General features: G+C 37.2%; 1 protein-coding gene across 1 annotated transcript; it reads left to right on the forward strand.

The window, feature by feature from the left end:
- The first annotated feature begins 8,810 nt into the window (after nucleotides 1–8,810).
- On the forward strand, nucleotides 8,811–14,537 carry RAB39B (RAB39B, member RAS oncogene family). The gene is made up of 2 exons (XM_003918499.3): nucleotides 8,811–9,321; nucleotides 12,096–14,537. Exons 1-2 carry the CDS (start codon nucleotides 9,107–9,109, stop codon nucleotides 12,520–12,522), a joined length of 642 nt encoding a protein of 213 aa, XP_003918548.1. The 5' UTR covers nucleotides 8,811–9,106; the 3' UTR covers nucleotides 12,523–14,537.

Here is a 14,537-nt window from a genome sequence, read left to right on the forward strand (position 1 = left end):
TGCTGGTGAAGATGGTGAAAAAGGGGGAGCCTTCTACACTGTTGATAGGAATATAAATTAATACAACCACTATGGAGAACAGTATGGTGGCTCCTAAAAAAATAAAAATAGAACTACCATATGATCCAGCAGTCTCACTGTTAGGTATATATCCAAAAGAAAGAAAATCAATATATTGAGGAAATATCTGCACTCCCATGTTTATTGCAACATTATTCACAATAGCCAAGATACAGAAGCAACCTAAGTGTTCATCAACAGATGAATGAATTTTTAAAATATCTGACAGGTACACAATGAAATATTATTTGGTTATAAGAAAGAATGAAATCTTGTCATTTGCAACAACATGAATAGAACTGGAGTATATTATATTAAGTGAAATAAGCCAGGCACAGAAAGACAAAAATCTCATGTTCTCACTCATATGTGAGCACTAAAACAAAATTGAACTAATGGCGATAGAATGGAATGATGTTTTCCAGAGGGTGGGAAGGGCAGTGGGAAAAGAATAAAGTGGGGATGGTTAGATAGAATGAATAACATCTATTCTTCAGTAGCACAATAGGGTGACTACAGTTAACACTAATTTATTATGTATTTCAAAATAACTAAAATAGTAGAATTCTAATGTTCCTATCACAAAGAAATGATAAGGGCTTGAGGTGTTGGATACCCCAATTACCCTGATTCAATCATTACACATTGGATGCCTGTATCAAAACACCACATATAACCCATAAATATATACAACTATTTTGTACCCATAATACTTAAAAATAAAAAATGAAAATTGGGAAAAAATGATTTATCACTTACAAGGGAACCCTAATAAGATTAACAAATGACTTCTCAGCAGAAACAATGGAGGCCAAAAACAATGAGGCAACATATTCAAAGTGATCAAAGAAAAAAAGTCACCCAAGAATTTTATATCCAGCAAAGCTATCATTCAGAAAAAGAAAGCAAATAAAGACATTCCCAGATAAACAAACAAAAACTGAAGAATTTGTTGCTGGCATATCCACCTTACAAGAAATACTGAAGGAAGTTATTCAGACTGAAAGCAAGTGATCTCAGATGATCATTCAAATCCACAGAAACAAATAAAAAACCAGAACACCAATAATTATGTAATTATAAAAGACTGCATAAATGTATATTTTTCCATTAATTGATTAACAAAGCAATTCCATAACATATGTATATAATGTATTATTCAGTCCATAACATAGAATGCAGTATATTTGCCAAAAGCAACACAAAAGAGGTGGCTGAGAGCAAAGCTATATTGGGATAAGGAAATATAGATGATAAAGCAATAATTATAACAATGTATTGATAGGTTTGTAACATTAATAGACATAATATGCATAATAATGGTACCATAAAAAGACAGAAAAGACAATCAAACTATATAGGAGTCCGGGCATGGTGGCTCATGACTGTAATCCCAGCACTTTGGTAGGCCCAGGCAAGTGGATCATTTGAGGTCAGGAGTAGCCTGGCCAACATGGTAAAGCCCCGTCTCTACTAAAACTACAAAAATTGGCCAGGTGTGGTGGCGCACGCCAGTAGTCCCAGCTACTTGGGAGACTGAGGCAGGAGAATTGCTTGAACCTGGGATCTGGAGGTTGCAGTAAGCTAAGATTGCACCACTGCACTCCAGCGTGGGTGACAAAGCTAGACTCCATCTCAAAATAAATAAATAAATAAAAGAACTATATAGGAATAATGTTTCTATATGTCACTACAATAAAGCTAGTGTAAATCTGAAGGTGATTCTGATAAGTCAGGATATATATGGTAAGCTCTAAAGCAACCACTAAAAAATACTTCAAAATATAGTGAAAAAATTTTAATCAAGAATTAAGAAACTCAAATGGTTGCCTGTTCACTCTGATGGTAGTTTCTTTTGCTGTGCAGAAGCTCTTTAGTTTAATGAGATCCCATTTGTCAATTTTGGCTTTCGCTGCCGTTGCTTTTGGTGTTTTAGACATGAAGTCTTTGCCCATGCCTATGTCCTGAATGGTACTAACTAGGTTTTCCTCTAGGGTTTTTATGGTATTAGGTCTAACATTTAAGTCTCTAATCCATCTTGAATTAATTTTCGTATAAGGAGTAAGGAAAGGATCCAGTTTCAGCTTTCTACTTATGGCTAGCCAATTTTCCCAGCACCATTTATTAAATAGGGAATCCTTTCCCCATTTCTTGTTTCTCTCAGGTTTGTCAAAGATCAGATGGCTGTAGATGTGTGGTATTATTTCTGAGGACTCTGTTCTGTTCCATTGGTCTATATCTCTGTTTTGGTACCAGTACCATGCTGTTTTGGTTATTGTAGCCTTGTAGTATAGTTTGAAGTCAGGTAGCGTGATGCCTCCAGCTTTGTTCTTTTGACTTAGGATTGTCTTGGAGATGCGGGCTCATTTTTGGTTCCATATGAACTTTAAAGCAGTTTTTCCAATTCTGTGAAGAAACTCATTGGTAGCTTGATGGGGATGGCATTGAATCTATAAATAACCTTGGGCAGTATGGCCATTTTCACGATATTGATTCTTCCTATCCATGAGCATGGTATGTTCTTCCATTTGTTTGTGTCCTCTTTTATTTCACTGAGCAGTGGTTTGTAGTTATCCTTGAAGAGGTCCTTTACATCCCTTGTAAGTTGGATTCCTAGGTATTTTATTCTCTTTGAAGCAATTGTGAATGGAAGTTCATTCATGATTTGGCTCTCTGTTTGTCTGTTACTGGTGTATATGAATGCTTGTGATTTTTGCACATTAATTTTGTATCCTGAGACTTTGCTGAAGTTGCTTATCAGCTTAAGGAGATTTTGGGCTGAGACAATGGGATTTTCTAAATATACAATCATACAGAATGGGAGAAAATTTTTGCAATCTACTCATCTGACAAAGGGCTAATATCCAGAACCTACAAAGAACTCAAACAAATTTACAAGAAAATAACAAACAACCCCATCAAAAAGTGGGCAAAGGATATGAACAGACATTTCTCAAAAGAAGACATTCATACAGCCAACAGACACATGAAAAAATGCTCATCATCACTCGCCATCAGAGAAATGCAAATCAAAACCACAATGAGATCCCATCTCACAACAGTTAGAATGGCGATCATTAAAAAGTCAGGAAACAACAGGTGCTGGAGAGGATGTGGAGAAATAGGAACACTTTTACACTGTTGGAGGGATTGTAAACTAGTTCAACCATTATGGAAAACAGTATGGCGATTCCTCAAGGATCTAGAACTAGATGTACCATATGACCCAGCCATCCCATTACTGGGTATATACCCAAAGGATTATAAATCATGCTGCTCTAAAGACACATGCACACGTATGTTTATCGCGGCACTATTCACAATAGCAAAGACTTGGAATCAACCCAAATGTCCATCAGTGACAGACTGGATTAAGAAAATGTGGCACATATACACCATGGAATACTATGCAGCCATAAAAAAGGATGAGTTTGTGTCCTTTGTAGGGACATGGATGCAGCTGGAAACCATCATTCTTAGCAAACTATCACAAGAACAGAAAACCAAACACCGCATGTTCTCACTCATAGGTGGGAACTGAACAATGAGATCACTTGGACTCAGGAAGGGGAACATCACACACCGGGGCCTATCATGGGGAGGGGGGAGGGGGGAGGGATTGCATTGGGAGTTATACCTGATGTAAATGACGAGTTGATGGGTGCTGACGAGTTGATGGGTGCAGCACACCAACATGGCACAAGTATACATATGTAACAAACCTGCACATTATGCACATGTACCCTAGAACTTAAAGTATAATAATAATAATAAATAAATTAAAAAAAAAGAAACTCAAATGGTACATCAAAAAATATTTGCTTAGTGCAAAAGAAAGCAATAAGACTAGAGGAACAAAAATATTAAGACATACAGAAAAACAAATAAATGGCTGACATAAATCCGACTATATCAATAAATAACATTAAATGTGAACAGATTAAACAATCGGTTTAAAGAAAGACAAAGATTATATGGCTAGATGTTTCGAATGATACAACTATATGCTGTCTACAGCAGACACTTTATATTCAAAGATACAAAGTGATTGAAAGTAAAATGATGGAAAAATATATATCATGCAATCACCAACCACAAGAAAGCTGAAGTGACTATACTAATATCAGAAAAAATAGACCTCAAAACAAAAACAGCTACTAAAAAAGGACATTTCATAATGATAAAAGGGTCAATCTATCAGAAAGATACAACAATTACAAACATATGCATCTAACAATAGAGCTCCAAAATATATGAAGCAATAACTGACAGCTAAAGTGAAAAATCATTCTACAAGAATAGTTGGAGGCTTCATTCTCCATTTCCAATAATATGTAGAACAACCATACTGAAGATCAACAAGGAAACAGCAGACTTATGTCTAAGTCTTTATAAACCAACTAGACATAACATATATATATTATATATATATATATATATATATAAAACAGCAGAAGATATATTCTTTTCAAGTGCACAGGGAGCATTACCAGAATAGATGATACACTATGCCAAAAAAACAAATCTCAAGAAATTTAAAAGGATAGAAATAATACAAAGTATGTTTTCTGACCACATGGAATGAAACTAGAAATCAATAGTAGGAAAAAGATATGAGAAACTCACAAATATGTGAGAATCAAACAAAACACTCATAAATAACAAATGGGTCAAAGAAGAGATCAAAAGGAAAATCAGAAAATAGTTTCAGATAAATGAAAATGACACAAGAAAGATACCAAAACTTATGGGGTTCAGATAAAGCAGTGCTCAGAGGGAAATGTATAGCTGTAAGTGCCTGTATTAAGAAAAAAAATCTCAAATCAATAACTCAACCTTACAACTTAAGAAACTGGAAAAAGATGAGCTAACTAAAAGAAAATCAAGCAAAAGGAAGGAAATAATAAATATTAGGGCAGAGATAAATGAAACAAAGGGAATAGATTAACAATAGAATCAATGAAACCAAAAGTTGGTTCTTTGAAAAGAACAACAAAACTGTCAAACCTCTTTTTTGGTTCCATGTGAAATTTAAGGTAGTTTTTTCTAATTCTGTGAAGAAAATCAATGGTAGCCTGACTGGTCATTAGAGAAATGCAAATCAAAACCACAATGAGATACCATCTCACGCCAGTTAGAATGGCAATCATTAAAAAGTCAGGAAACAGTGGCACGTGCCTGTAATCCCAGCTACTTGGGAGGCTGAGGCAGGATAACTACTTGAGCCCAGGAGATGGAGGTTGCAGTGAGCTGAGATCATGCCACTGCACTTCAGCCTGGCCCATGGAGCAAGACTCTGTCTCAAAAAAAAAAAAGGAAACAACAGATACTAGAGAGGATGTGGAGAAATAGGAACACTTTTACACTGTTGGTGGGTGTGTAAATTAGTTCAACCATTGTGGAAGACAGTGTGGTGATTCCTCAAAGATCTTGAATCAGAAATACCATTTGACCCAGCAATCCTATTCCTGGGTATATACCCAAAGAATCATAAATCATTCTACTATAAAGACACATACACACATATGTTTATTGCAACACTGTTCACAATAACAAAGACTTGGAACCAACCCAAATGCCCATCAATGATAGACTGGATAAAGAAAATGTGGCACATATACACCATGGAATACTATGCAGCCATAAAGAAGGTTGAGTGCATGTCCTTTGCAGGGACATGAATGAAGCTGGAAACCATCATTCTCAGTAAACTAACACAGGAACAGAAAACCAAACACTGCATGTTCTCATTCATAAGTGGAATTGAACAATGAGAATACATGGACACAGGGAGAGGAACATCACACACCAGGGCCTGTTGGGGAGTGGGGGTGTAGGGGAGGGATAGCATTAGAAAAAATACCTAATGTAGATGACAGGTTGATGGGTGCAGCAAATCACCATGGCATGTGTATACCTATGCAACAAACCTGCACGTTCTGCACATGTATCCCAGAACTTACCATTTAAAATAAATAAATAAAAACTATTAGGACTAATAAGCAAGTTCAGCAAGGTTGGAGGATATAAAATCAATATACAAAAATTAATTGCATTTTATAAACTTGCAAGGAGCAATCTAAAAATGAAAATAAGAAAACAATTCCATTCACAATAGCATCATAAATAACAAAACACTTGAAGTACAAAACTTATACACTGAACACTATGAAGCATTGTTAAAACAATTTTTAAAAACCTAAATAAATGGAATGATATCCATCTTGTGCTCATGGATGGAAACACTTAATTTTGTTAAGACAGCAATACTCTCCAAATTGATCTACAGAGTCAAATCAATACCTACCAACATTCCAACTGCTTTATTTGCAGAAACTGATAAGCTGTTCTTAAAATTCATATGCAATTGCAGAGGGCTCCAAATAACCAAAACAATCTTTGAAAAGATTGGATCCTCCACAGTAGGAGGACTCACACTTTCTGATTTCAGAACTTTCTACAAAGCTACAACAGTCAAGACAGTGTCATACTGGCATAAGGGAGACATATAGACCAATGTATATTGGCCATTTCATTCCCTCTTCTGGGAATTGTCTCTTTACATACTTTGTATTTTTTATGTGTAATCTTTTATCACTGCCTTACTGTTTTTTTAAAAAATCAGCTTTATTAACATAGAAATAGAAAGTCCAAAAATATATCCATACGTCCATGGTCAATTGATTTTCCAGAGTGCCAAAATCATTCCATAGAGAAAGAATAGTATCCTCAATAGAGTGCTGGGATAGCTGGATATCCACATGCAAAGGAATGAATTTGAACCCCTTCCTCACACCATGCATAAAAATAAACACAAAATAGATCATAAACCTAAATGAATGAACGAAAACTATAAAACTCTTAGAAGAAAGCATGAGTAAATCTTCATGACCTTGGATTTGGCAAAGTATTCTTAGACATGACACCAGAAGCATGAGCAACAAAATGGAAACTTGATAAATTGTACTTCTTAAAAATCTAAAACTTTGTTTGGACACCCTCAAGAAAGTGAAAAAAAAAAAGAACACACCGAATTGGAGAAAATATTTACAAATCATATATCTGATAAAGGACTTGTATCTAGCATATATAAAGAACTCTTACAACTCAATAATACAAAGACTAGTAATCCAGTTTAAAAATGGGCAAAAGATCTAAGAATATTTTTCCAAGGAAAATACACAAATGGCCAATAAGAATGTAAAAATATGCTTGAAGTCACCAGTCATTAGGGAAATGCAAATCAAACTAGAATAAGGTACCACTTCACATCCGTGTTAGATAGAATGTGGAGAAATTGGAACCACATACGCTGCCAGTGGGATGTAATATGGTACAGCCACTGTGAAAAAGTCAGGCATTTCATCAAAGGGTTAGACATAGAGTTGCCACAGGACTGAGGAATTCCACTCTTAGGTATAAATCCCAAAAAACTGAAAACAGATATTTTTTAAAAAGCTTGTAAATGAATGTTCAACGGTAGGATTATTTAGAATAGCCAAAAGGTGGGAATAACCCAAATGTCCCTCAATGAATGAATGGATAAACAAGATGTGGTCTATCCATACAATGGAATAGTATTCAGCCACAAAAAGGAATGAAGTACTGATACTAGCTATAGTGTGAATGAACCTTGAAAACATTATGCTAAGTGAAAGCAGCCAGTCACAAAAATGCACATATTATGTGATTCCACGTATATGAAATGTTCAGAATAGGGAAATTTATAGAGACAGAAAGTACATTAATGGTTGCCAAAGGCTGGAGGAACATGGGATAGAGAGACGATAGCTAAAAGGTTCTGGGTTATTTTTTGAAGTGATAAAAATGTTCTAAAATTAACCGTGGTGATAGTTGTACATATCTGTGAGTATATTAAAAATCTATGCTAAGAATTTTTCACTTTAAATGGGTGAATTGTACAGTATGTGAATTTCCATGTTAATAAGGCTGAGTTTTTTAAAGAGTAAGGCAACGATAAAAGATTACACACAAAAAATACAAAGGATATGAAGAGACAATTCCCAGAAGAGGAAATGAAGTGGTCAATACACAAGACTTGGTATTGACCTCATCAGTAGTCAGAGAAATGTAAAATAAAGCAATGAGACGTGTTTTTATTTAACTACATTCTATTGACAAGAATTAAGAAAGAATAAAACATACATATGATGCTTGAAATAATGCAGAGCAATGACCTTTTCACACATTGTTGGGTAGAGTTTAAACTGCTAGTTTTGGAAAGTAGAATGGCCATGTCCATTAAATTTAAAGTACTCATACTCTTTGAATTCATGGCCTCTCTTTTAAGACTCTAGCTCATAGAAATAAAATACGTGTGACTACAGTTTAAAGAATCTTTACTGCAGCATTGTTATGACAAAAGGGAAATTAGGTGGAAATGGAAAGATATTTATGATGCTTTATTAACTGCAGAAAGCAATTATTAATTGAAAGTAAGGCCTCAGTTTAATTTTTGTAAAAACAAACAGCAATAAATGTATATGGGAATACAAACACATATAATATTTGTGTGTTTACGTGAGCATGGAAACACTTGTAGACTAATATATAATTATGTACCTTCCCTTTCTTGAGTAGTTTTGTATTGCTTTGCTAGTTTCAATGAAAAGGTATGACATTTGCAGTTTGAACGACAGAAAACATTTTTAATTAACAGAGGGTGGGTGGGGTAATTAGAAAGGGAGGGAACGCGCTAATTTTGCAGCCATTTTGTGTGCGCTCCTCTTACAGACAGTGCGGCTGCCCAGGCGTCGCGTCTACGCGGGGGATTACAGTAACCCGGTTGTCAGTGATGAGTCAGAGTGCGTGGTGCTGATGCTGCTGCCATTTCATCACCTTTGCAAGCGCAGCATCCATCCCTCCGCTATCCGGGCGCCTGGGCCTATCCAGCTTCGGGTTCCCAGGTCAGCGATGCGCTCGCGGCTGAGCTAGATCCTGCCGAGCCGCGCTCTCTGAGGCGTCGGCGGGGCGCCCCCTCCCGCCGTCCCCGGTCCGAGCCAAGGAGACCTGCAGAGCCGCGGCCATGGAGGCCATCTGGCTGTACCAGTTCCGGCTCATTGTCATCGGGGATTCCACAGTGGGCAAGTCCTGCCTGATCCGCCGCTTCACCGAGGGTCGCTTTGCCCAGGTTTCTGACCCCACCGTGGGGGTGGATTTTTTCTCCCGCTTGGTGGAGATCGAGCCGGGAAAACGCATCAAGCTCCAGATCTGGGATACCGCGGGTCAAGAGAGGTTCAGGTGGGAGCGCAGTCCGGGCCCGCAAGCAGTGGGAGGGTCTTCGGGGTTTGCACAGCCTCTGGGGAGAGAGAACTTCCTGGTCCTAGTCGCGGTCCAGGAGGGCAACACTAAGGGTCTTGGGGATTCTACCGAAGCCCACCTTTGGCTAACCCGGAGTTCAGTGCAAGGAAAGAAGCGCCCTGGCAGGGAAGGCCGGTCAATAACACATATTGCTTGCACCACAACTCCACCAACCTGCCCCTTGGTGGCTAATAAACTAGCTGGAATTGATTTCTGTATCTGTAATTCATCAATCTCAGTCCCTATGTTACGTACTTTCAAAAATGTTCCCAGGTCATCCTAACATAACTGACAGAGATTTAGATACATAAATACATGTGTATTATGTTTTATTTCCATATCTGTGTGTGTGCACATATATATGCTAACATATGTTCTAACATAAAGGAAATACATAAGATTGATTCCTTCTTGCAACCAGCACACATTCAGTGATCATCTACTATGTGCCAGATTCCGGGCTTGTTTCTGGGAAAACAGTGTGAGGAAACTCACACAAGGGGATGCCATGTAATCAAAACAGACAAAGCCCCTTCACTCTTGGAACTTCTGTGCTAACATAGTTGAGGGAAATAATAGATAATCAGCAATTACAAAAATGTGTCTTGCTCATATTTGTATGCCCACTCCCTACTGTAACACTTGGCACATAATGAATATGCTTAATTTCAATGAATTCATTGAATAATCAATGAATATGTTTACTTTCACTCAAAACCCTTTGCTTTTCTTTTGTAGCATGTATTATTTGTAATTATATGTATGAACACAGAGGAGGAAAGGTTAACTGGAGAAGATGAGACCGGATGAGTATGACTGCCCAAGCAAAGACAGGAAACGCCCAGGGATAGGAAACAGGATGAATAAAGACAGAAGTGAGAGGGAACAGAGTGTACACAGAAAACTTCGCAGGGAACAATTTGAACTAAAGTAGAGCAGCAGGAACCAGATCAAGAAAACTCAATAGCCCAAGTTTATGATCATTTGCTCATTTATCTATTGAAAACTAACTAACCATAGAAGATACGGGTTGGGTAATTGAAGAGTGGTAAGGAGAAATAATTACAAACTTAAGTTGCCTCCAGCTCCTCACTTCCACAAACAACACTGTGGAAAATATCCTTGTACAGGTTCACTTTGAACTTGTGATTACATTTCTCCTAAGCAAAGAAAGGTATCTTTTATGTGTTTGTTGGAATTTCTTTCTATATGAACAGCCTGTTTACATCCACTGCTTATTATTTATTGGGCAGTATGGACTTGTAAGAGTACTTTATAGATTAAGAATATTAACGCTTTCCTGTCATGTATGTTGTAACATATATTCCTAGTTTATCATTTGTCTTTTCACATTATTTAAGATTTTTTAATGTAGGGAGGAATTTAAGGTTTATGTAGCCTTATGTCCATGCTTAGAAGGCCTTTGTCACTTTCTTTGCTAAGTACTCACAAACAATTGATTTCTTGAATCAAGCTTTTCACAAATCAAAACCTTTGTTTGTTCATGTCTAATTTTCTGGTAAATCTACCATTCTCCATGAATATTCAAACCTAAGAGACAAGAAATGCTTTCAGTCCCCAGGGCTGATTTGCCTGATTCTGGAGACTTAAACTCATTTGTAAGTTTTACTTTTACCATCATCTAGCTTGGACTGTAGGTCCCTGGACTATGCTTGTTCTGTTAACACTGGGCCATTTTCCCTAAGCTATTGAGTCCTTCATTGTCTATCTTCTTTATCTGAGGAGACAGAAAACCTAAAAATAGACATAGATTTTAAAAATCACAGTAGTCTAAAGCAAGTGATTGCAGAGACAAATAGGTCTATACCCTGTAATAAGCTTTAATACACTGTAAGCAAAGTGCCATAATGTATAATTATAATGAGGCTCCTCAAGTCAAGAAGTTAAAACATGTGAAGTTTCATCTGATGGCTCCTGAGTTGGCCTCTCTGAAATGTGTCAGGAAATAGGGCTGAGAGGCACTTTGCCTGAACCCTTCACCATCTTTCTTTTTCCATTCCCACAGGCCTGGAAAATAAAAAATAAAATTGTGTTTCTCCTCACAGAAGAGATTGAGGATCCCTGTTAGCTAATAATAATAATAATTAATAATAATAATAATGGAAAGAGAAAAACATGGTAATGATAAATGGAAAAAATGGAGTATATAGCAAGATACCTACTTTAAATATTTTGTTAACTATCATAAATTCATTTCTATGTTTTAAAAATCCTGTTTCAACTACTAGCATTTGTAATGAACTCTCCATGTCACAGAACACTTTAATATCCATTGTTTCATTTTGCCTCATGGTGACACTGTGACTTAGGTATCCTATTGTGCAGAAAAGGAAGTCTCTGTCAGTTATTCAGATTTGGGGGGTGGGAGAGTTAGTTGTAGTTTTACCTGAAGGCAAGAAATAGAACTAAATTATGTCCCAGGGTCACTCTCCAGTGCTGAATCCATGGAAAATGCCTAAAAGTTCATGAGCATTCATTTCTAGAAGATACCCATCTCAAAGTTTTGCCCAATTGGAAACTCACATATTACTATTACTATTGAGTGCCATTTGTATTCCCTTGTTTAAAAAAAAAGAAAATCACTTTTATCAAAGGACTGTGTCAATAACCAGGAACACTTGAATATACTGAGTTCATTGACATGCAGAAGTTTGGGCACGGCCTTTATTCTTTACTTCTTTCTTGTGTTTTAGATCCATCACTCGCGCCTACTACAGGAACTCAGTAGGTGGTCTTCTCTTATTTGACATTACCAACCGCAGGTCCTTCCAGAATGTCCATGAGTGGTTAGAAGAGACCAAAGTACACGTTCAGCCCTACCAAATTGTATTTGTTCTGGTGGGTCACAAGTGTGACCTGGATACACAGAGGCAAGTGACTCGCCACGAGGCCGAGAAACTGGCTGCTGCATACGGCATGAAGTACATTGAAACGTCAGCCCGAGATGCCATTAATGTGGAGAAAGCCTTCACAGACCTGACAAGAGACATATATGAGCTGGTTAAAAGGGGGGAGATTACAATCCAGGAGGGCTGGGAAGGGGTGAAGAGTGGATTTGTACCAAATGTGGTTCACTCTTCAGAAGAGGTTGTCAAATCAGAGAGGAGATGTTTGTGCTAGTCAGCTCTTTTATTTCCAAAACATGCTCTCCTACTTGAACTGAAAAGTAAGAGAAATAAATAGAATCTTTGTGTAACTGACGAGAACTCAACCTCCATTTGGATACCAAGTGAGCCTCCTTCTCAGGGGGACTCTGACAGACTCATGTGCGGGTGGATGGGGGTGCCTGAGTGCTGTGACCAAGGGACTGAACTGTGGCCCATGCTAGGCAGTGGCTGCTCCATGAGCCCTTTGTGGACCACATGTTAAGGGCCTGGGGTTTAGGAAGCTAAGTCCCAGGAAAGCATACCTACAGACAGGACAACTATTACTTGGTATTTGAGCTCACTTATAGGCCATGAACATAAAGAAACACATAAAGGGGAAAAAAGTATCACACTGGGGACAAAGATTATGAGCTCTACTTATTCCATGAGAATACCCTGCACCAAAGGTGTTTGCTGGGTTTGGTTAAAAGGTACCAATTAGCTTTTAACAGCTCATCTGTAAAATGAGGAACATAGACCAAAAGGTCTGGTGTTCAAGTAAAAATGATGTGAATATGAAAGAAAGGCTATCTACACAGTTATTAGCACATTTGAACACTCTTGTGGTAGAATTACCAGCTGTATGAAACAAATTGTCCCGTGCAAATTACCCTATAACTAGGAAAGGGACAAAGGTAAAGCCCATTCAGGTATTATTGACAAGAGGGCTTTAAACAAGTGAATAATTGCACAACTAAAAAGACATTAGAACTGTGTGGGCTATAAGTGTTCTTATCACCGAGACACTGGATTTTTATTGAAAGGAACCACATACAGCAATGGCAATGGGGAGTGGGATAGGGATAAAATACTCACCCCAAAATGACCTTGGCCACCTGTCTGCCGTATACGTACACTGAGCTCCTGTCTACCCAACAGAGTCAGCCCTTAATTCTCAGGTGAACAAACAGCTAACTGCATCAGCAAATTGGAATGGCTGGCTTGAAGTTTCCATTATTTTCTTGAAGAGAGGTGATGCTTTAAATTACTTTTTGGATTGTAGCCAGTTCAGCTAGGCAAAAGCCATACTTTTCACAATTAAAAAAAACTATTCTGATTAGAGTCAGGTTTCTCATATCCATTGTGATAGGAAGGCCTAAGAATGGCAAATCGCTTTGAGATATAATATTGAACTTCTGTATGAATGTGACTGAATCTGAAAGTTTGGGAATTTGCTTCAGCCAGAATAAAGAAGCCAAATCATGAAAATTATGGAAGACTGTTCTGCCACCTGTGCCCCAAGTTGGATGAGCAAACCACTTTGGATCAATTCACAGCATTAATTACAAGTGAACTGATCATCTTCTCTATATTCATTTCACAAGAGCTGGCTTAGGTGGGGTAATTAAATTGCCACCTTTATGGTTGTAAAAGACAAATAAAACATGGCAAATTTGATTAACACAAAATTTCATCAACTGCTATACTTAAGTATGTTTAGAAGATTCTGAAAGCAAGATTATCCAGTGGGTAAATGAGAGTTGAGTGGATTCTGTCAGTTCAAAAAAGGAAAGAAACAAAACTTCTCTACAATTTTCTTGACTAAAAGTTATTGTATGTACACTATTCCCACTCCTGGCATTTTTTGGCAGGTTTAAAAATATTCAGCATAAATCCAGCAGAGGTGGCTGAGCTTAATTGCTTAAATAAGTTCTAGAAAATTTAAAAATCATTTTAGTAGAATTCAGTACCGTTGTCACTGCAATAAGTGGGTTTTAGAAAATAAGTGTGAAAAAAATCAGGTGTTAATATAATACTAAGGATAAAGCTTTAGAAGCTATTTTACTACATAGGTAAAGAAAAGATAAACTAACTTGTAACAAAGACCACAACTGCATGTTGGATTAGATTGTCTCATATTTCAGAATAAAATGTACTGTATACTTTTCCTCACTTTGTTGTGCACTGTAATGAAATGTGAACAATGCTTTATTTAGCTGTATGTGAATGAAAATATGCTTGTATTTAGTAAAATGATTGATTATGTGA

The sequence above is a fragment of the Papio anubis genome, chromosome X, assembly GCF_008728515.1.
Source record: "Papio anubis isolate 15944 chromosome X, Panubis1.0, whole genome shotgun sequence".
NCBI classification, from domain to species: Eukaryota; Metazoa; Chordata; class Mammalia; order Primates; family Cercopithecidae; genus Papio; species Papio anubis.